Raw genomic sequence first — 24,386 nt, forward strand, 5'->3', positions numbered from 1 at the left:
GTAAAAGCGTTTTTTTGGGGCCACTGTGCAAACATGACAACCACGAAATCGTGCCTCTTACTGGAAATAAATAAAGCTTTTATTTTTAAAAAGGCAAGAGCGGAAACATCCCGAGCATCACCCGGAAGCACTTTTAAAGGTCTGCACTATCTGTGCAGCTCACATAAGAATGAGCTGAGATCAACTTTGGCAATGATGCATTAAATTATGCGAACGCCCTGTGTTAATATACGAGGACGATCAATAGCGACATACTCCATCACATGTTTTTATGTTCACCTGACGCTTTCGTACGTCTCCCCGTTTAGCATTAGCTCTTCGGTGCAATGTCAACAACACCAGAAGCACCAGTGTCAAAACCTGGTCAGGTGGTGAAGAACTGCTGGAGCTGTCGGCTCCTCTGCGGCGGTGGTCTGATGCTGTCCGGCGCTTATGTGTTCCTCCCAGCCCTGAGGACCATCCGACAAGGCGGACCGACCTCCATGGGCACATTGGCACAGATGATATTTGCTGCAAGTAAGCTTTTTGAAGTCATATATGTCAGGCATCGTGGCCGTTGTCTCCCCTCACGTAAATGCACACATTGTTTTCAATCTTTCAGGTTTGACCTCATGGGGGCTTGTTGTCATCGCTAACCCGATGGATGAAACGCAGAGGAAGACGTGAACGCTGCTGAGGAACGAGCGAAAGCAGGAATATGCCTTTGAAATGGCTTTATCATGGACTGAGGTGTTGTGCAGCAGATATTTGTTGCAACAAGCTGACACCAAGACAAAGACGCTTCTTTGATTGTGTTTTTTTTTATTGTACAGTGATTTGGCCTCACATACAAATCCAACTAGATTTCTGTTGGCATTGTGTAGGCTACCATCCTATGGAGGACGAGATCTGACAGAAGTATAAATAAATAAATACTGGAATAAATAATTAAATGCTTGAATAAATAAATAAAAACTGGTAAATAAATGGGACATAAATAATTAAATGTCTTAAATTTATTTCCACATTTATTTATTTCCATATTTATTTCTACATTTGTGTCCGTATGCTAATGAGGTAGGCGGGACTAACGTCAGTCTCATTCAGGATTGGTCACAGGAGTGTGATGATCCAAATCTACTACTTCTGTTCGATGCTGACAGCTAGCTGAAGAAGTGAAGATGGCTTATTTCAGAGTTTTAGCGAATGACTTACGAGCATTAGCTGGCGATAACGCTCAACGCTGATGTGGATATAGAAGTTGACCCAGCAGTGTTTTGACAGTTTATTTCTACATTTATTTATTTATTCTTCTGTCAGATCTCGTCCTCCATACACCGTTCTGATTGTTAGAATAAACAATTGCAAGAGAGAAATTGTATTTCATTAACCCTCTGGTATCATTCAGATTTAGGACCCTTTAAAATGGTCCTTTTAAATCATTCTTCAAATGTTATGCATGATAACGTTTATCACCTAATATTAATATGCCACCAGGTTTCAGCTCTGATTTAGCAGAAGACAATTACAGTGTGAAAAGTAAATTTGAGTACTTATTATAAAGCTACTGGAAAAATAACTACAATATTAGACTAAGGGGAATGTACCTTTGACTAGAGGAAGATCTTAACTCATTCACGAATGAAGAAGCTTGACACCAGACTTTAATAAAGTCAACAATTTTACATTTAGCATTATAAAGACTGCACTCACTGGATAATATGTCAGTTAGTGGTCAGTATGAGGGTAAATATCCATCGAACCTTGAATAACTACAAATTCTGCAAGCGCACACAAAGACAACATGAATATTGTTGGTCAGTTAGTCTGAGTTACCTTTTATTAGTGTTATACTGATCTGAGCACAATTGCTCACAAGGAAGAGTTTGATAAGCATGATGCAAAGAAACACCCTAAAGTCATTTTCAGTCGCATAAAGTGATCATGACATTCTGATTGATTTCTTTTTTAGGTTAAAGAAAAATATGAAAATAGAGTTGACAGTACATTTAGGCACACTATTAACACAGACTGTACACAGATATGCACAATTTTCATTATCATAGATTCATAAATACTAGGGTTAAAAAAAGACAAGCCTTCCTGTTTGGAGAGGTGTGCAGAAAGTTAAAGGTGACACCTTCTCCACTATAGGGACAAAATATTCACCTCTGAGTAAGAAGAGGCTCCAGTTCATGTCCTCCGGTTCACCCCATCAGAGTCAACTAAAGCTGCTCAGTGCAGACAAGGAAAATCCATTTAATGACTGCAGCAGAACAGCGCACCATCCAGCCAATGAGAGAGGCCCTTCCACAGTTGCTACTAAGTGCTCATTAGCAGTGATTCCATTGGTCACAGGACAAGGCTCTCTTGTGAGCCTATCAGACAGGAGAAAGAAGGGGGGGGGGAGGGTCCCTCCAGCTGTCAGCTTATAACAACAAAATATGTTCACACTGAACAGAACATGTTTAATGCATAAAAACACCACTAGTTATTAAAATGAAGCAGTTTGTGAGGCTGCCTCGGAGCTAGCAATAGCCCAATGAGCTAATCATCATACTGTGAAACAGAAACCCTCCCTAGTCATCGCCCCAAAACAGATTCTGTTGGAGTGGCTGGAATAAGTGGAAAATATCCCCCACGTGCCAAACAAAAAAAAAGAAGAAGCAAAAAACAAGAAATAACTCAGACTTATAAAACAAGTCTGTAAAATAAACATTGTACTTTTACAACAACGGAATGTCAAGTTGTTGGGATAAGAAGATGTTTTTTGGGAAACTTGTTTTTTTTTACTATTAAAACTATATGGTTCTATTTCAGTATACAATGATTCAAAATGCACATGCATTACAGAAAACAAAGTATTGCACAAAATTAAACATTTTCTCTGCATAAAAGTGATTAGGGATATATTTCCATATCTCTATTTTGATTTCCTTGTGATGTTCAGTCTAAGGAGCGCTACCTCTAGCGTGTCTCTTGGTCAGTATGTCCTGTTTATACTTTTAAGGCTGGTTCACTAGCTCACACTGGCACAGTTTCTTACTGAGAAAGTGTAGCAGCTTTATGCTAAAACACACGCACGCACACACCCATTCACACAAAACTCTACTCAAGCCAAAAACAAGAGCAGACCAGAGAGTACATTCTTTGATGGTGCTGAGCATCCCACAACTGTGCCACACTTTAGAGCCTCACCATTAGGTCACCAGAGGTCAACTTTCTCCTCCCTCACATTATTCGTTTATTTAGCACAGTAATGCTCGGAGTATCCCAACATCAAGCCAAACACAAGTATGGACAGCATGAGCTTTGGTCTTCACATGTTTGACAGTAGCATTAAAGGGGGTGTGGCTTATTCGTTGAGGATCGTGGGCAAAAAAAAAAAAGAGGCTAGAAAAATGTGTCATTAAAATGTAAAATTGTCCTTTCAACCCCAGTTTGTTCAGTCACATTTAAAAAACAGCGCCTTCTTAACCCAGTGCTATTGACATATTTGGTTGCTATGAAAAGAAAAAAAAATTGCATGTAAGCAAGTGTGCAGCTTTTGCAGATAACATGTCTAGCGTGTGGGTTAGTTTGTCTACAGCTGAATGGCCGGGTCACTCAGATGGCGGGCTATTCCGGCTGACACACACAGAAGCAGGAAGGTAAGGCAAGGTGTGGGTCTATGCTATCTGCTCCTGCAGTTAAAAACAATACAGTATTTGTGGTCTGTTCTCTGAACCACAAGAAAGCAGCATTGACTGGCCCATGATAAAGCTCAACACAACTAAAACATCAGAAAAAAGGAAAATATTTGAGCTAAAACAAATGAATGCAATGATCAGTCTTGGTGCAAATTACAGGATTTAAGTTTGCGCAGGGTGTGTTTGTGTCACAGAGTTAGACGAGGGCAATGTACGTGTTGCTCATCCTTCAGCTCTGTCCAGACAGCTGGAGTGTTTTCACAGAAGAGAGTGTGTGAGGGAAGTGGAAGAGCAGAAATCAAGCGAACACACCTTAACATTCACGTCAAGCCCCTCCACTATCACTCTCCGCCCTCAAGTCCAAGTGTGTGTCTGATTGGCTGATGTCCCGCTGCCTCTGTCCTCTCCTGTCACCTCTTGAGGGAGGACGATTTGACTTTCTGGCTAAATCTGTGGATGCGCGGCGAGCGGGAGTGTAGTTTGACAAAGAGCTCTGGGAATTTATACTGGGGGAACATCGTTTCCAAGAAGCCCTCCAGGAAAACGTAGACAAGCCGACGGTTCATGGGTTGGTACTGAAACATGTCGAAGACACGGAGGATGCCCTTTCTTGTGGTGTCTGCTCCGATGATGTGCTTCAGCTCATCTGAGGCAACGAGAAAATAAGAGGAGGTTAGAAGTGTGAATAAAAAGGGAAACTTTTTCATGTCTACTTTAAGCTATGATGCTGTTAAAATGGCATTGTTGGGTCAAGGTAATGAGTCATGTAAATTTAGGATATTTGTCAGTTCATTATTAACAAGATGCTTTATATTAGTCAGTCATTGGAGAAAACGATTGACAGTCCTTCCTTGACAATCCTTGACTAAGATTTCCAGTAAAAATAAAATTTCATAACCCACATTTACCATCAGATAACAGCTAATGTTAGCATTCAGCCACTTCCTAGTATCATATAGCTGAATGCTAACACACAAGTGTAACAAGATGCAATAGGAAAATGTAAACGGATGTTACCAGGTGATAGCTAAGCATTAAATCACATCCTTTACATAACTTGTAGCATATTTTGCCTTTTATGGTAACATCACAATCAAAACCTATTTTATAAACATTCTAAAATAAAAATGTTTAGTCACTTCCTAGCTAACAGTAATATTTGCTGTGAAGAGGCTGAATGAGCTGATGGTGGATTTTGGGTAAACAAATCTTGTTTCCCACTTAAGTCGTTTCTACTGATCTTCCCGGGTCTTTTCAAATGTGAAATCTGAATTTGTTGGACTGCCTGTGTTTGTTCATTAAAACAGTACTCCAGCGTCCTACCCAGAGCGTGATGTCAGAGGAAAATGGGCGCCATGTAAATATGATGAATTATTATTAAGGCAAAAAAGTAGCATGTGAGTGTTCAGTTTAAAAATAGAGATCTGAACTTCAAGACCATCATTTGAATTTAATGAAAAACACAACTTTACACCTTGCTGTCATGTTTCTCACAATATAAGTCCAGTCAGAAACAAACCTCGACGAGCTACACAAAGGTTATATTAATACTCCATTGGAAGTGTTTTCAATCTGTCAGTTCCAAACAAGAGAGGAGGCCGAAGGGGGAGAAGAAGACTAAGAGAGGAAGAGAAGACTAGCCAACATCAAGATAAAGTGGGAGAGTGATTTCACCTGGCATGATGCCCAGCAGGCTGGTCTTGGCAGCGACTCGGGTCCTCATGCGGATGTTCTTGTCCCGACGTGGCGGTGACTCGGCCAGAATACCGTTGGGCCAGTAAGAATCCCTGTATAGAAACAAAGCCGATGAGGATTACTTTTATTTTTTCAAGGCTTTTTATGCTTTTAGGTAGAGATATGACAGAGAATAGAGTCAGACATCAGGGAGAGAGAGAGTGTGGAATGACATGCGGGAAAGGAGCAACAGGTCGGATTTGAACCCAGGCCGCCCACTTGGAGGACCACAGCCTCCGTACATGGGGCGCACGCACAAACCACCAGGCTACCCCACGAATAACTTTTATGACCAATCAATAGTTCTTTCCAAAGACAAACTGGAGGAGGGGTTACCTGAACTTCTTGACGTAGTCTGCAACCTGCTCTGGTGAAGTCAAGTAGTCCACATGATCCACAATTTTCCTTAAGGGACAAAAGAAAGGGTTCAGGCTTGAAGCTATTTACTCATCCCTGTTGTTGTGTACAAGATGACAGTGTGTGTGTGTGTTGTCTTATGTTCTGAACATGTGTGCTCAGTTTAAGTATTAGCACACAACCCTGCACGTTTATCCTAGTTTTCTATTTGTTCAGGAGGAACTGGTTCTGCAATAAACATCACAACTGTCATAACATGTTTGTTTGAAACATTGTTTGAATGTTTACCAAACACAGTTGTTTTGACATCATGAAAAGAGCTTAACAATCTGGAAACAGACTCCCAGTATCTGTGATGCTAAAAGCCAAACATATCAACAATGACTTAAAGATAAAAAGTTCCCAACATGAAAAAACTTTATGTTTATCATCTTTCTTAAACCTCAAGAAGTAGTTGTATTGATTGGGTTTGTGATTATTTTTAGACTTGTTATGTTGGGCACAGAACCCACTTAGATTGTTCTACAGTAGGATGCATGAATTAATCTGTTTGAGTCTTCTCTACGTGTTCTCCAGGTCTTTGACTGTATTTGAGTCTTTGCTTTGTATTTCATGTCTCTGACCTGTTGATGGTGTCTCCATATGTGGCCCTGATGAGCTGCTGAAGCAGGTTCTTAATGTTCCTGCGCAGCCACTGGTTTTTCTCCTTCAGGTCAAACACCTCGTCCATTAGTAGCAGCATTACCCTCAGAGGGATGTTATCATCAACCTGAGAGCGGAAATGAGATGTTCTAACAACATTTCACTTTAACAAGGAAACGAAGAAATGAAACAAATATTTAGTAACCAACATGCGACTTACGTTGTCATCCAGCTGAGCAGAGACTCGACAGTGTTCAGGGTCGATTTCAGACTTGGGGAGGAGTGGAGGCACCTGGGATAAAAGAAGGGGACACAAGAAAGTCAGAGGATGGTTGGTAGTCAAGGCTACAAGGCTAAGATTTTTACAGACTGGTACCCGGCCTGCTGAGTGGGTTAAACACAAACAGACGGCAGGCTATTCCAAACAGAATATTTAAAAAAAAATGATACAAAGAACTTTTTCTATATTGTTACCTTTAGGATGGACTGTTTAATGTCCTGGCCCAGTCGTTCGGACATGCGACCCATGTTGTCAGAGACCTTGGTCATGCCCTCAGCCAGACTGTCAGGCAGGGCCTTCACTGCGTTAGACACGTTTCTCATGGAGCTCCTCAGAGGATTTACAAATGTGTCTATCTGATGAGTGGAAAAAACAAAGGGAACATACATAAAAAAAAAAAAACCTTTCACATATGCAAATCTGTAAAGTACAGCCACTGAGATTAAAAATTGATGTATTCAGACAACATCTTAGTAAATATAGTGTGTCTGCAGTTTTTTGGTCATAAAATAAATGTCAATAAAACATATGTGATCTATTTGGGGGGAAAAAGCAGCTACCTTTCGTGCAAACTCTCCCTTGCCCTTGCTGTACGCCTTGTTCTCTAGGAAGTCATAGACGTAAGGAATCAGAGTTGGACAGGCTTTAACCATCTCAGGGTTTAGCAGCAACTGGAACATACACAAAATGTTAATGTTATACACTTCACAAAACGATACATCACAATAAATTCTAACTGTAAAATATTTCACTTTACCTGTAAGTAAGCATTGAGATCTTTTTTTCTCTTTTCCAAGAAGTCTCTGTCCATGTTGTTAAATGTTTTCTTCCCTGGCAGCTTGAGGATCGATGTCAGATTCTCAAACTAAAACACAACGTATGCACACAACGATGAGTTTTGGCTTTTTCACCCTTTAGTAGAAAATAAATGTCTGGTACTTAAATAATGATTACTTACACACACCTGTTCGGTGATTCTCATGTGGAAGTCATGGAAGTCTGAGTAACGTCGATACGTCTTCCAGCAGTCCTCGCTTCCGTCATGGTTACGTCTGAACACGGTGATGGCGTACAGCGCGTAGGTCTTACCGTGGTCGTTGCAAACCCCTGTGGCACCCCAGAACCCGGGGAGACAAGTGTCAGCTACCCCACCCCGTAACATACATCCAAAAATTGGAACGGAAGATGGAAGGGGGATGGATGAAGGAAAGAAAGAAAAGAAAGAAGGGAAAAGGAGGAAAAGTGTGTGCGGGTTTGGAGGGAAGAAGAGCAGGAAAGCAAAATGAAAGGATGCAGAGCAGAATGAAATGAGGGGTGGTAAAATGATGGAGAGAAGGGAAAAAAGGAAAAAAAAGGAAAACAGAAAAACAGTGAAGGTGATGGAATGAAAGAAATAAAGAATACTGGAAAAGTTTGAAATGACACAGCAGACATAATGAATAGAGCTAGGAGGAGGAAAAACATGCAGGGAAGGACAAATGGGGGCTAAACGATGCTGAATACTGTCAACAAAACCACATCACACCATCTCACCCCAACCCTCCATCAAGTAAGACTCTTATTAATGTTAACAATCCTCATCACAGAGTGTCAGTTGTTGTGATAATTGTGTGCATATGTACCTGTGTCGGAGATGAAGGCATGTAGGTGCATAGTTTCATCATGGCAGGAGTTGGACAAGTCGTCCAAAGACTGAAATCACAAGAAGCAAGTCATCATGTACTTGTGCAGTTTACTCAGAAGAGCAGTATTGTGTAGAGTGTGACAATAACAATGCATTGTGTCTGCACAGCAGCATTTTTCGGAACCCTTCAACATGAACGTGACAAACACTCACTAAGGTTATGCTTCCTGTTGGAGAGCCGTTGAAGGATTCTCCATCGCCGTCATCAGACCCTCGATAGCTTGGCTCTTTCAACATATCCAGCTCTGCTAGCATGCGGACGTAGAGAGGACTCTGCTTGAAGGAGGGGTAGTAGCGTTCATCACGTAGCATCATTTCGTACACCTTGGGAAACATTGGTCATCGTAAATTAATTGTAAAAAAAAAAAAAAAAGAGTATTCGCATTGTTTACAATATTCCCTCACATAGAGATATAAAGCTTTTTACATTTCGCTGGATTTCATCAAATATCTCTGGTGTGGGGTCGTCCTTCTGCAGCTTCTCCCCTAGCTTTATTACAGACTCCTCATCCACCTGCACCCTAGGAGATGCCTGATTGGTAGAAAAAAAAGAGCAGATGGCCATCAGCAAATACTTGTTTAAAATATTGGACCACAAAGGCTAAAGAAAGCAGTGCTTCATAACAAGGCAAAATATTTAATTTAACAAGACAAACAATGAGGCCAAATCATTCTTATTTATTTAAAACAAAACAAGTTCTTCATCCCCTACCTTTTCAGAGAGGTATTGCTCAAACACACCCAACGCAGCAGCCTTCAGAAGTCCCTTGGTTGCACTGGGCTGCTTCTTGCCATCTTTCTGCCAGCCCTGCATGGCCTCCAGCTGCTGCTGTGCCGTCACCCTGTAGCCCTCCACGGTGAGCCAGAAGAACAGCTCTGCCTGGGCCCCCGCTGCCTGCATGAAGTCTGTGTCCACAGACACACAAGAGTTGGTCTGAATGTGTTCTGACTACTGAGGCTTTTTAGTTACACATACAGTACATAGACATCAAGAATGAGTGGAGCATTTAGCTTGTAGTGTCTGGTTGTCCTGTAACAAAAATAAATCCAACTAAAGGGCATTGGATAGCCTAGAGGTTATGTTGTGTGCCCCTCGTATGCATGAATGTGTCCTCATTGCAGCGCCAGTGGGATGGAATCCGACCTCAGCCATTTGCTGCATGTCATCCCCCCCTCTCTCCTCCCAACATTTCCTGTCTCTCTTAGGCTGTGTCATCCAATAAAGGAAAAAAGGCCCAAAATATAACAATAATAAAAGAAATCAACTACTGATACTCTTGGCTCATGCGCGTTTGCCACATCAAAGCTTTTGCAACTTGGTTCCTTCCATGTGCATGCACACAAACACATTCACGCCATCATTATCTGATCTGTAACATGGAGTAACCTTTTAAAATCTGAGCAGTCATGTAGGACTGAAAAGGGGTGTGTCTAACAAACAGGTTGGGGCTATAAAGTCCAAAGAAAAGGAATACGTTATAGATTATAAAGATGATTAACAGAAATGTTCAGGATTTGAGTCTTGGAATGACAACATTTAGACTATAGTTTTGGCACACTGGTGTATTTGATGTTGCATTTTCCAGAATTACCCATAAAGAACTGCAGGGCGATGTTGTGGACAAGGATGTGATCCAGCGGGATGACACACAGCTTTCCAAAGTTGGCTGCCAGCTTTAAGGCATCCACCTCCTACAAAACACAGGAAATGGTAAGCAAAGTCTGCTACACAGGAATGATAAACCATTCTTAGCCCGGTTGACTCCGTAAAATGAAATTGACCAAACTGACATTTAAAGCCTGAATCACACTAACAAAGTTTTGAACGTTTTGATTGGGTCCTTCAGTGTTAGCACAATGAGGCTGTGCAGCTGCATCTCACCTTGCCAGAATGTAGTCTCTGGATCCTGGTCTCACACACCTTCTTCACAAACAGAAGACTGTTAATCTGGTTCTTGATCACGTTGATGTCTAAAAGACAGAGAAACAAGGAAATCAAAGGAGGACAACAAAGCAGGGAATTTATTGACTCCACAATGCCCTCATACCTTCTCACTTACACCATGAATTCAAGAGAGTATGTATTTGTATGTAAATGAGGAAAAGGGTGTTGCTCACCATCTCCAGCAGTGTCCAGGGAGCGGAGGTACTGCAGCTCCTCCATCACCTTGTCTTTGACGGACTCCAGCTCTGAAGGCTTGTCAGTCAGCTTCAGGATGTTCATGAAGGCTTCGTAGTTACAGCTTGAGTCCCGAATCTATAGGAAATCAAATACATTTACACTTACGCAGCACATACAATAGGTCCCAAAGCTGGTCATGTCCCATTTCATTTGCGCTCTAGTTTTTTTTATATGTATGTAATTGTAATATTAGATCCACAAAAAGGTTTGCAAAATAATTCATATGTAGGCTAGGATGGATGGGATGGGTGTGAGTGGTAAGGCAGGGTGGGTGTGTGTGTCGGTTCTCACCATCCAGATAACAAACTGGTTGATGTAGTCTGGGTCGCTAAGCTGGTTGATCAGAGGAAGTAGCACTCCACGTGCCAGCACCTCCTAAAAGAAACATCACAGTGCACTTCAAGACACACACACACGTATAAATTTACACTACAAACATGCAGTCACATGGTCTGGCAAAGTGGCATAGTCTATTTAGTAGCATTGTGTTGTAGGAAAATAATACTCATGTCTGAATGGCTAGTAGCTCATTCATGATAAACAACAGTTGTGTGACATCATGTGTGTTATGATAAGGGTTTTTGTCAAACTTATAAAGTCATGCTTGTTGTGATCGTTTGACAGACTTAGGGAGGTCTTATTGTCTTCTTTTGTACTCACCCTCAGGAAGTATCTCATGTTTTTGTTGTGGAAATCTCCAGGAGGTAGTAACAGGTACAGAAGCAACTCACACAAGTCCCGAAGAAAACCTGTCACAAACGCATCAGGTTTTTTTTTTTTTTTTTTCGTCAAACATCCACAAGTTTGTGTGAACCAGTTCTACGTGACTGTGTTAACTATAAGGTCAGGCACCTTGCCCATGTGTGTTTACCTTCTTCGTCTTTGTGTGAAGTGCACACAACGTCTCGACAAATCTTCCTCTCCATCTCCACCTCGGCCTCAAAGAAGGAGTCCACCAGCTCCTCTGTGATGTCCCCTGTTTAGAAATCGATGATTGTCATAATCACTGCTAATGCAAAATTTCTCATCATTATGCTCTATCAAAAAACTCCACAGCTGAAGTTTTCTGCACCGCGATTGCAATCAAACCGTATTGTGTAGCTCATCAAAAGAGCAACAAACTACACAATCAGAATCATTGTTGAATAGGAGCCATGCCAGTCATTTAATTATGCATGTGTCTGCTCACTTTGCTTGTCCTCCCTGTCAGCGAGGCGGTCTTGGGCTTTTCTAAAGACACGTAAATGGGTGGCAAAGTCATCCACTAGGCGAGTGGTGAAGTAAGGCTGCCAGTCCACCTCTTTGGACCTTGGAAGAAAAAACACACATATTCAAATGAGTAAAAAAACAAACTAGAAAATAAAAAAACAGGATGTAAAACAAAATTAAGTAGTAAGACGGAGCATGTCAACGCGTCTTGTACCGTGTAGAGAACTGGACGAGGGCATTCTGTAGCGTCTGTCTAATCTCCAATAAGAAGGACTCATCCTCGCTCAGAGTGTAGTACCAGTACTGGATGTAGTCTCTCAGAGCAAACTGGATCACCTACAGGGGAAAAGAATCAAAAAAGATGATTAGTAAGGACAACTCAATGAGATGAACTGAGAGAGGTTAAAAGAACAACGGCCGCCATGAAAATAAAATGAACATTCTGAATACGGTAAAGCCATTGTGGAAAGTAAATTGAGCAATGAGGAATGGGTTAATTAAATGCTGCAGAAGATTTTAGTTTGAGATGGGTAACACACTTAATTCTGTTAATTCATTGGTGAAACATCCAAAGAACAGGTTATTGGACTGTTCGAGCAGAGGATACCTGGTCTAAGTCAGACATCTAGTTCCACTCTGTTGCATAGAGTAAGGAGGATACTACATAAGTGAAGTTAAATCAAGCTAACACATGTATCATTGTATTTGTCAGTTCACATTTTGCTGAGACTTTAAGAGCTGCACAGGTGGAAAGATTTGGTCGTGAAGTGAAAAACAATAAAGACAATGAATGTCTTTCAGAGAGTATGACGTAGGTTAACATCATGTCACATTTAACTGTGCAAGACCTCAAGGTTCACATGTGGCTGAAATGATTAGTGTGCATTCCCGGGGGAACAGATGCACCACAGCAGAGCAGTCACTGTCATCTGACTGTCACAATCTGCTGTGTCTGCAGCTAACTCTGCCGGCCACGCTGCTTTACTCAGGGCAGTGTGCTTAAATCTTGTTTTCTTCTCCAAGGGTTGTAACCACAGGACTGGGTAGAAAGAAAAAAACACTGACCAACAGATAGAAGCAACTAACCACTTCTATTTTGTGTCTTTTGACAGGCAGAAAAAACTCAAATTCAGAGGATCTATGTGTGTATGCATTTAGCTGGAAATAAATTGCACCTCAGCACTGCAGAAGTGTACTACCCTGACAGGGAAACAGGACCGAGACTTTCAGTTCCACTTGCTTCTTGGACAGACATTAAAAGGGCACATCTGCACATTATGTGCTTTATCTAAACTGCATTTAAAACATTGTTTCTTAGACAGTTTATAAATGTGTTAAATATAAACCATAAATACAGTATTTTATCACACATTGTATTAGAATGATAAAACATATCTTTCTTTCGGCTCATAAAAACACATTTTTGCAAATTAACATTAATTTCACAGAGCTGTTTGATGGTTAGAGGAAAATAAATACACAAGTAGAAAGTTACTCATCAAGAAAAACTGACATCCATTTATTATGTGTGTACCAGCAGTAAGTTGTTAATATCCTCTATAACTAAATGAAGCTATAACTTAATTCATTTTCTCCACATCTTATGGTTGATTACATTCTAATTTGCTGGGAATAAAGCCAGCATTTATCAACTGACAGATATTCTGCTGAGGACGAACCCACCGACACAAATCAGCGGGAACCAACTTCCTGTGGCCATGACACACTGAGGCTTCAGGAAGACTTCTTTATGGCTTGTGGCCATTAAATTGCTGGCCTGGACCAGCTGATGGGTCAGACAAATACCTAACTGGGCCAGCATCCAAAAAGCCTGACGTGTCAGTATTTCTCAGCCAGTATTAATCCTGTTTTCTTTCAGATGCTTCTCTACTCAGCACTTGTCCCTTTAGCATGTATGCTATGCTTTTTAAGAACAATCACTCAGCGGTGCCACTACATAGCTGAGTGAAGTGTGCAGGAAGAACTTTTAAAGCAGTCAATCCTAAACAGTTTATAATGTGTGAATTTGTAATTAATACATAATGTAGTGCAGAGCTTTTGTCATTGAGCTATTTTTATCTCATGAACTGGAATCTCAGTTTCAGCTGTGACAACATACAAGGGACAATAAATCTTTTTTTTAATTAAAAAAAAATGGTTAACAGAGACCATGTAGTTTTTTTTTTTTTTTTAAATCTCTTTTTTAAAACATGATAATTCTGTGATTCCCCTTCTCGTGGGTCACCCAATTGCAAACACACTTCTGATGAATCTTGACTAAAGTGCCAAACACACACACCTGTTGTAGTGGTTCATCTATGAAAGAGGAGCCAGTTAGTCTCCTGTCAATCTTTATTGGCTTCAGCTCCAGCTTCATCTCATCCAACGTCTAAGAGAGACAAAAGAGAAACACAGAAAGACAACACTGAAATGAAAGCAATTAAGTCATTGAAAGCTAACCTGAAGTGCACTTCACCAACAAAGAACCTTGAATAAAAATTAGTTCATTTGTTTGTGTTTGTGTGTGTGTGTGTATATATATATATATATATATATATATATATATATATAAAAAACTGTGCTTTTACCTTTAGTATACCAATTTGTGTGGGTGGTAGATATGAGTGCTCGCACTTTTCCAGGTGTTTCTCGGAATTGATCTTTCCATAGAGCAGTGTCACTGCAAAGCCCCTGGAAAACAGAAGTGAGAGTGAGAAAATAGCTGATCAGAGTATTGTAGTACATTTGAAAGAGTTCCCTTGTGCGTGAATAATGATTTAGAGGTTCTCCTGCTCAGTGCTCACCCTCCAATAAAGCAGAAGATATAAAAGGCCAGGTAGAATATGGCAAAGGGTCCAAAGGTGACGAGGAACAGCACGACTCCAAGACCCCCCCATCCCCAGATGGACAGACTGGCCTGAAAAAACACAAATACACAAGGTTAATACTCCCTGTGCTTAAGTTTACACTTTAACCGGTCTGAGGATTATTAGAGCTGGTTGAAGAAAGGCTCCCTATGGACAGTTTACGATATTTGAATTTTTTTTAAAGAATATATGCAGACTTAACACAAAAAAAATCCAGTGTATTCATGTTAAAAGTGATATTTGTTGCTGGTGTTGCTTGATATTTTCCCCTAGACCAATCAAATCATCAATTCCTCACTTAAGAAATGCGTGCACTACTGCTCACAAAACTGTAAAGAAATAATAAAAATAGATAGATAGAATTCTGATACAAACGGAAAAAGAAGATCCGACAATAGTTCTATATAATGATGTCAGCCATTAAAAACACAAGTCTACGCTTATCAAGTCGCGACAGAAAAAGAATATTGAAACACACACACACCACACACGCACTGTGGGGTGTTGTATTGTTAGAAAGTTTCAGGGATAGACTCTGTGTGTGTACAGACTTGTGTGACACATCCTATGGTTTTCCTGTTATTGTCAGTGCAGGAAACCAAGCTCTCATTTCCAGCTCACAGCTCTGTGTCCCAGTTTTCCACGTAAGTCGATCTTGCAGCTCAATTTTTTTAGTCCAATGCAATGCTGATGCTTCAGATGCAACTATCTGAATTATAAACGTAACATATAATTCAGCTGTTACCTTAAGAATCCCCTCTGAGTTTTGAGACAGTGAAGTCAGACTAGGCACTTCATGAAGTTGCACAGCCACATAAAGCAGGACTAAACATTCACTTAAGTCAGGTCAGTGCTGTGACTGTCCATAGCTAAGGATTTTCTTTAAAAGCTGGAAATGACCTTCATCATACATAATATAGGATGTGTTTCCTTTGTCTCGTTTACCCATAAAAGGAAGGCAAATCCGTGTTTTCTATCGGAGATTTACACTAAAGCATGACTGGATTCTTGTCATCTTGGTGGTCTGGAATCTCACAGTCTAAATAAAGCATATCTCCCAACTGTATACCTTAGCCTTCTGCCAAATCACATCTGAAGTCTAGTTTGCAGACACCTTCTTGCACCAAGTAGCACTACATCAGAAGTGTGCTCTTTTGGGGGTAAATCTGAATACTCCTGCAACCTTGCAAAGATGAGCTAATTTGTGCTAATGTAACCAGGCCATGCAAACCTTAGCACAGCAATTCCCTTTCACAGAGGGACACGGTATGAAGAGCTCACACTCTGAGGCCTCAGAAGAGTCCCTGACAGACATCATGATGATCAGCAGTGATGATCTTCTGCTGCCCTACATTCATACCAGAGTTCCTTGATAATCAGCTCCCACTGATGGAGCCAGATAGGGACAGAGTGAGCTTCCTCAGGACACTGGGACATTGTTTTCTCTGCCGCAGCCAACTATAGACAATCTGATGTAATACATAAGACCTGCTACTTACTGTGTTGGATTCAGAAAAATGGGCCTGAAAGCTTACAATGTAAGGAATGATGATGATAGAGGGAGTTCAATTTCAACAGATCACTCTTGCTCATGGTGCTGCCCAGTGAAACCAGAGCATGATGGGTTACAATCGGTTCAGGCTTCTTAACACTAATACAAGACAATTTAAAAAAACAACTGACTGGCTCACTTTCAGGTCTGATGAGTTTGTGACATCCCTATTCAGCCCACCAGTGAAGGACAGGCTGATTACACTGACAGCACTCTGGAGCGATGAAAACCTGATGCTTAGGGCTGTCAGTGAGGACCCGTTGACCCAGAATTTATTTACTCAATGTAAACTAAACAACTAAAACATAGGCCAAGTCTTGTCAAAAAACAGGCCAAGACAATCAGGGCTGGTTATATTGTTAGTTATCACATTAATACCAAAATAGCATTTACCAGCATGCCTTTGCATATGTTACACAGCAGACACTAGCTTGATTAATAGATCTGGTAATAGGAGAAATCAGGTATGGGCAGACATAGCAAGACTAACCAAGAAGGTTAGTCTTTTTTGTTGAATCAACTGGACTTTAATAAGAGAGCAAAAAAATGTATTTACTATAAAAGCCAGCCAATGAAGACCCTTCTATTATTCATTTCTATTTCAGCTCTAAACATTTAATATTTTGGATAAAATAAGCACTACTGATAGTAAACATATCATACACAGTAGTGCCAGAAAATAGAGAAGCATTACGTTTTTTAACATCCATTACCCATATAATGGGAAAAGCTGGAATTCTTCATGGATGTGAAGTTCTGGTTCTTACTAAAAGTGTCTTCAGTTCCTGTGACACATAATTGTCTTGGCAGCAGAATGTGTCCAAACTGGCTAGACTACCTAGTCTTTAGCAAGTCATAACTAGCTGGGACAAAGTCACAAATAGCAGGGTTAGGACTTTAGGGAGTAACAAAAAGCCGGTCAAAGAAGGGACTATTATTACAATTATGAAAGGAGTGACAGAAAAAACAAAGGAGTGCTTTTCACTCAGCGGTTTTTATTGTGCCACACACTTTGACTATCTAAAATGAACAGCAGTGTCCTAAACTCTGACACTACCAAGGCAGCTATAACATCAGCCTTTATGTTTTAGCCACTAGCCACTTACAAACAACCAAATTAAACTCAAGATAATAACTTCCATGCAAACAGTTTGAACTGTAGTAACACAGCTGCTCTGTTTACCTTTCACCCACACCGTACAGAGAAGGCACTCTCTAAGTGATTTATCACTGACACATTCATTACCACCAGGAGTTAGCTACATGCTAACAGTCTACACATGTTAACTTTGTAAAAAATACAATTTCACAACTAGCTAGCTTTCAAAACTTAACCTGAAGCAGCAACTACTATCTAAACCTCTCCAGTGAAATACTTAGACTGGGCTGGGTCTACAGTCGTTGAAATTCCTGACAGATTTACAAAGATCTCAACAGATATTCTATTTCATCTCAAACGAGAACAAGCACGTTTTAAACACAATCGCACATATTTTACAACAGAATATTCCTACGATTATTGTGTGTTTTAGAGGGAGTTATGAACCACCTCAAGTAAAAATCGTATAATCTCGCGAGAAAAAAAGATGTAAACAAAACAGAAAAAAGCAGACCGATTTTCAAGTAGTTTTGTTCTTAATGTTAAATTGGTTGGGCAGACATGGTCAACACAGGTTGTGCATTTGCGTATTTTTCAGTAAGAACCGGAGCAGAGACTGAACCTTCTAGTTTGACGTCAATTTGTGTGCTTGCTAACGTTAGCCTCAGGAACCAGATTGTTCACTGTGGTTTTTGCCACACCATCACCAGCTGTGTATACTTCTCTCCCTCAAGGGCTATTGTGGTCCCAATCAGAAAGTCATTACCTTACCCATTTCTAAACTATTTCATCATTGATCAGGTCAAAAGTAATCTTTAATTTCCCTGATGACTCTCTGTTTGGGAGGTCTAACTCCTCACAATAACAGATCATGTGGGCTGAACATCAGAATCAACCATGGTCTGTGGTGCTGGTGAGCAGCAGTGAATGTGGAGGCTATCAGTGAGTCTGTGTGACGAGGCTGTGGAGGCTTGGCTCTACAGGAGAGATGATAACTGACACTCTTGAGTCATTACAGCTTACACAGGGTTTTAAACATGAACCATCTGTTCCAGTGATTAACACCCAGGCGATCGGGAACACACACATCTAAACAAAAGCAATTCCTTACACAACACACCCTGAATGGACACAAAGATGTGTGCTACAATACTTTGAGTGTCGGACCAAGATTAGCGCACATGTAGGCTGACATAAATGTTTAAGTAATATGACTGATGACGTCGGATCAATAATGTGATAAAAATTATTAGTTGTATGAAGAAAATGGCCAAGTATAAAGAGTGAAAATATTCAGTGTTCGCTTCACTTTACTAAAACGCTAAAATAACTTCAAAGTTTTGTATTTCTTGATAAACAAAATTGCACTTTTAGTGTGACATCATGATATTTAAATAATGATTCATACTCTGCCTGCATTTGTTTTTTCACTCTCTCTCATAAACTTAAAATGACAAATATCAACTTCCCCTGTACACAATATCAAGCACTACCACATAAAGAGGTAACATTTCCATGTAGATGTCCACTATTTGACGTCCTTGGCTCCAGGCATTCACACACAAACATCCTCTTATCAGTGTCTTGAAGATTATCTTTCCCAGATTTCCTGGCGCAACTTGAAAACAAATCCTACGCAACTACACATACCCTGCACTGAAAAGTTGCAGGCTTGCATGTGTGGGAAGAACTCCTCAACGGTTAATCCTGCTATTTCTGTGATGCACAAGTCCACAAGCGACGACGTCGATCACTGTGGTCTTTAGGGGAAAGGTTAACTCAGCCCATTAAAGCTCTCCTGTGAGAGATTCACGGTTAATTCCTCAGAGGGAGAGAAAGTGAGTGGGGCTGACTGATCATGTTGGACTAATCCACCATGACCACCATAATAGAAAGAGCCTCCATATTAGCTTCAAGATTACATCTCTACAATGAAAGAGTACTGGTATATTAGTGGAATTGCGCTATTAAAAACTTGTTCCAGTAATGATGGGAGAGAAGAACAGAAGGATGTAGGACAAAAGTCATAATATCATAGAAGGATTACAAGGAGCTTTAACAACTCCACTACACTGAAGTAAACAACACTTTGAGAATATAGGAAGGACCACATTCATTGTTTTCTCATATCATAAAGACAAAAAGATTAATTCAAGAACCCATGGTAGATTTATCAATTATAAAAATAATTCTAAATTGCAGCCCTGGAAATAGTGATTAAATGTAGTTTTTGGGGTCTGGTCTTTATCCTAAAAAGACACCATTGGACAGGTAGTGATAGCAGGATCCAAGGACTGGTTTCACTTGCACTATAGTGGCTAGTCTTTCCTTTTGTTATGGGGGAATTGATTATAACAAGTTATTGCTTCTGAAAAATATGAGGTTGTGATATGTCACTTAAATAATGAATTAGAAATCATACTGAAAACGTGCTCTTTATGTTGTATTGCCCACAGTTTATCTGAAATCTCACAAGCGCATCTGACCTTCTCTGTCATCTAAAGGTGGTTGGCCTGCAGCTGTCACATCACTGACAGCTCACACTAACAAACACCACAGTCAGTACAGTAGCAGAGCAGATAATGTGCAAAGCTACCAGTACATTCTAATTCAAACCCTGTGCTGTGCAATTCTCAGCTAACAAGCCTTTGCCTATTTAGCTACCCATAGCTGTCATTACCAGAACTACATTAACATTAAGTGGAGCAACAAGTGTAACAGGAAAGCACACCAAGCCAGAACTATCCACTCATAAACATGCAAACAATCTCAAGACAGCACAGAATATAACCTGAGATGGTTAGGCAAACTGGTTTTCTTTTTTTAATCACTGAAAACATGATTTACCAGCAGAGTACTTCCCCGAGCACATATTTGAAATAGCAGTTAAATGGTAACAACAGTAACAACAACTGGGTTATGGGAGAGTATTGCGTACATACCATACTATTTATAGTTTGCACTAGTACATATTTTACAATAGATGAACAGGAGATTTAAATGTCAGAGAGTCATGGGAGATTTCATGATCCACATGTTTAATAAATAACCTTTGCTTTTGCTCAAACTTCATACAGGAAGAAGAACACAAAATTATATCTTGGTTTAAAAGTACTTGACTCTTTGAAGTGCAGGGTACATGTGAAAACAGTCAACAGTATCAAATGAACAAATGAGTGAATGTGTTGAGAAAGGGCTTTATCTCCGCTGTGAAGTTTGAGAAACTTGTACAATGAAGGACTGATGTTTTTCTGGCAGTTTCCAGTGTCAGAACACCTGACTAAGACACTTAATGTGGTCACTTGGCTGTATCAGATTCATCCCACAAACACATTCTTTGGCCAAGGTGAAGTACCAATTGGCTGTCCACTCTCTGGCTCTCTGGCTGAGAACTAATTTGTTTCTCTATTTTCTGTCCGAGTTGGTATGGCCAGCTCCCTGTAGTTTGACACTGCATTAACGCCACTGTTGCCCTGAGTGAGGTCAGATTCCTTTGACCCATACTGAGGTCGCTTGTTTACTTTTCTTAAACTTCTAGGCCTTGGCAATAAAACTAAATCCCTAAAGAAATTGTGTGATATAGTTTATATCAATTAAAGTGATCTTTGGTCATTTAAACTCTAAATGGATAGATCAAATAGCCTTTCACTCACAAATACAAGGACAATCAGTATCAGCCTCCAATACTGCTTAAAATGGTATCGGTTTGGTGATTAAGTCAGTCAATGCACTTATCGGACACCATAACCATGAGCAGCCAACAAAATCAACTGGGTTCATAAACAAAACAAAAGTGTGCTGCTAGCAAAGGATGTATGTTATTCAAAGCTATAGCATTTTCTTGACCACACTACTAGTATCTTAGGGGTACCAAATATGGGCATATAGTAATGTCTAGGTTTTGGAATTGATATTAGGAAGAAAAACTGGAATTGGAAAAACCTCCTCCCTAAAATAAGTTAAGCTCCAAAGCTGTAAACAAGTTAATGTTAGACGCAGCTAGCTAACTTCCTCCACTTAAGACCTGTGTCTAATAAAGATCTCCAGATATGCACTCATGTTTAACCTGAAACACATTTATTCAGTGCTTTTACTTTTAACCACTGTAACCTTTTTACTAGCTGAGCTCCATGAAACAAACTAAGCTTTTATTAGCAGCAGCTTTGCTTGGGCTCCTCTAAGACCACCGATAAGTATTTTTTATTGATCATTAACAAAGAAATATTGTGATTATATTTCAGCAACAACATCCAGCCCTTTATCATTGTATTGAGGTAGGTAGAGTGCATCTCGAGTTTTTTTGGTATGTGATTCATCATAGAAACTAACCAAAAAGTAGGAAACACTGGGCCAGCAGCATCCCACCAATTGGATTATAGCCAAGCTTTAAGGGTTCTGAGGTCCTGCAATAGTGCCATATCCCAAACTTTTTCTTTCTTTTCAAAGATCTGTGGCAGATTGAAGTCAATACCTCAGGCTTCTGTAGACACATTGTTGATATATAGTGGATACAAAACACAGGTCTGTACAGAGCTTAATTCTTGAATGTGTCTGCATGTTTGGCAGGGAACTCTCTTTCACAGACTGAAGGACAGAGCATGAGGTGTACTAGGCCGTTTGTGACAAAGCACTGGCCTATATGTCCATCAAGCTTTAATTAAGACACCTAAATGAGATTAAGCCAGGGTCGGAAACCACAGAGATAACTATGTGGGCCTGTGGATGAACACAATGCACACACAACAGACTAACTCAGTGTGCAAAGGTGCATTCATCTAACTAAATGGTTAAGCTATTTGCTCAAAAGGAGGTAATCACAGTCAGCTACAAAGAGTGTAAAGCCAGCCTTGATAAACTATCCAATGTTCAACAAGGACACAAAACAGCAAAGTAATGATTAATACCCTGCAAAAAACAAGTTTATAAAACAAAAAGGAACATCTAATCCAAAAGCCGATAATTTAGGATAATAAATTACATGTTACTAAAACTTTGTATCATGACACCAGGAGGTCACATGGTCAGTGTAGTCAAATGAATTGAAGCTAGTGGTTTATCATTAGCAAAGAGGCCCCAGCCTTGTGTGAAGACCTTGAATTATACATTTTGCTGTAATTAAAAGCACCCAATTTGTAGGAGTGTTACAAAACAGACATATTCAGTCAAAGGTTTAATATCACCAATAAAAACTGAAAACAGTAACCCATACACTCATTAAGCTATGCACACCGATAAATTCACTGACTCATATATTTCCATATACTGTTGAAGTTAACAGGTGTGCGTGGCTGGTGTTCCTGTTTGTGTGTATGCGTTATGCCTTAAGTGTTTGTGTGGGTCAGCGTGTCCCTGTGGTGCTCCTACAAATGTCTGGGAGGTTTCAGTTATTAAACAGTCAAATCATTTGTAGATTGATCATCTGAGTTGTTATATCTGATTTGAATGAATATGCATATGCTATATTTTGATATTGACATAAGGCACTTAACTATATCAAATTGAAATAGTTTTCTTTGTGGAAGAGTTTGTAATATCAGCAAGTATCTTATTTTTGTACAAATAATTAATAAAATACAGTAACATTATGAAACATGTGATTTACACCCCTATCATATTAAGTTGCCATAACTACTGTCATGCATCTTAACCTCACAGTCACTTTACATCTACATAATAAAGATGGAAGTACAATGCTGTTGTACAGCCAAACCCAATAACAGCATGGTCCAATGTCAACAAATAATTCACTTCAGACTTAAAGATAGCAGGAACGACATTTTTGCAAAGAGCTACTCCACTATACTTCAACACCTGACTGTCCATCACACAGAAATCAGGACTCCCTGTCAACCTTGCAGAACTGTGCAGAGGAACCTAAAGCCTCATTACCGAGGCTAAACCTGTACTTAAACTGCTGGAGAAGTGCCTGCATGTTATCAGGTCACCTGCCTCTCAAGTGGGGCAGACAGTGAAGGCTGCTCAACAGATGTCATGGCAAGTAATATGTTTGTTTGAAGGCAGGAAACCAACATGTATTGAGAAACTACATGTCAAGAGCGGTAGCACAACTACAATGTCATAACAAGTCACACACACTCAAAAAAAAAAATGGCTTGTCATCCCGATTGACCACAAAGAGACGACTGACCACATATGACAACATATTAATATTTTAGTAGAAGCCTTTATTAGGCCAGGTGTCTGTGTATGTTTGGACTCTGAAAACCCTCTGTAAACATACACAATGAACAGCTATTTGTGTAAATGTCACATTTTCTCTGAAGTAAACAGAAATAAGGGAAGGAAACGCCGGACAAATAGATGTCATCGCTTGATATGGTTGTTGACAAATTCAATGTGAGACAATATGATAAACATAAATGCACACATGTGCTACTAATCAACCTGTGTGGTACAACACAGATTACTTATCTCCTTAGCAGCTAACGCCCAGCTCACCTGTGCTAGTAGAGTAGAAATTGGTTGTTGAGGGACGTAAATCATAATCTAAACATACTAACGACACTGACTATGTTGAGCTAATTCCAGGACGCGTTGACACTTAGGATATCATGGGCTCATCGTATTAACTTCGCGTTACCTGTGTAATCCCATGCAGACTTATAGAAGGCAGCATTTCTAAACACACAGCTCCGTCCTCTCCCTGTCAGGCTGCTGTGTGTTTACCTGCGGGGCTAACGCTTAGTAGCTAGCTTCTACAAGCTAACTAGCCGTGTCTTATCACCGTTACACACACACACGTCCATTTCACCAGCACTTACTCACCTCTGCAAACATCGTCACAAAGGCTGTGCGTGCGGTGGCTCCGGCTAACCCCACCACATTGTAACATGCGACGAGGAGGTTATTTGCTCGGTTAAAAACGGTCGTATTTCCAGTCTCCGTACTCGCTTCGGAGCGTCGCCATGTTTGCGAGGTTTATGTCTCGGCTGCCCCGTTTCTGGACGTCGCCACGCGATTGGATGAAAGGCGATGACGCAGAAACACACCCGTGACTGATTGACGGACACAGATGAAGCGATGGTAGCGATTGAATTACCTGAAGTGAAAATATATTTAAAAACAAATGTACATCTTACTCGAGTTATCAC

General features: G+C 40.2%; 2 protein-coding genes across 5 annotated transcripts; one reads left to right on the forward strand and one right to left on the reverse strand.

The window, feature by feature from the left end:
- The first annotated feature begins 115 nt into the window (after window positions 1–115).
- Window positions 116–2,793, forward strand: dmac1 (distal membrane arm assembly component 1). Its single transcript, XM_020631599.3, has 2 exons — window positions 116–516; window positions 602–2,793. The coding sequence occupies exons 1-2, from the start codon at window positions 327–329 to the stop codon at window positions 664–666; spliced, it is 255 nt and encodes an 84-aa protein (XP_020487255.1). The 5' UTR covers window positions 116–326; the 3' UTR covers window positions 667–2,793.
- Window positions 1,789–24,232, reverse strand: snx13 (sorting nexin 13). Of its 4 annotated transcripts, none has more exons than XM_020631596.3 (25): window positions 24,061–24,232; window positions 14,561–14,673; window positions 14,345–14,447; window positions 14,056–14,145; window positions 11,971–12,092; window positions 11,737–11,855; window positions 11,419–11,523; window positions 11,208–11,296; window positions 10,839–10,922; window positions 10,484–10,622; window positions 10,248–10,336; window positions 9,958–10,057; window positions 9,078–9,271; window positions 8,793–8,897; window positions 8,519–8,689; window positions 8,304–8,373; window positions 7,646–7,788; window positions 7,439–7,546; window positions 7,242–7,352; window positions 6,876–7,037; window positions 6,622–6,693; window positions 6,383–6,528; window positions 5,739–5,807; window positions 5,343–5,455; window positions 1,789–4,314 (listed from the first exon to the last, which is right to left on the reverse strand). In XM_020631596.3, exons 1-25 carry the CDS (start codon window positions 24,070–24,072, stop codon window positions 4,079–4,081), a joined length of 2,865 nt encoding a protein of 954 aa, XP_020487252.1. In that variant the 5' UTR covers window positions 24,073–24,232; the 3' UTR covers window positions 1,789–4,078. The 4 variants fall into 4 exon arrangements, with proteins under 4 accessions (XP_020487252.1, XP_020487251.1, XP_065804012.1 ...); XM_020631595.3 differs by having other exon boundaries at window positions 7,640–7,788; XM_065947940.1 differs by having other exon boundaries at window positions 7,646–7,824.
- Between the last annotated feature and the right edge of the window lie 154 nt (window positions 24,233–24,386).

The sequence above is a fragment of the Labrus bergylta genome, chromosome 19 (genome assembly GCF_963930695.1).
Source record: "Labrus bergylta chromosome 19, fLabBer1.1, whole genome shotgun sequence".
NCBI lineage: Eukaryota > Metazoa > Chordata > Actinopteri > Labriformes > Labridae > Labrus > Labrus bergylta.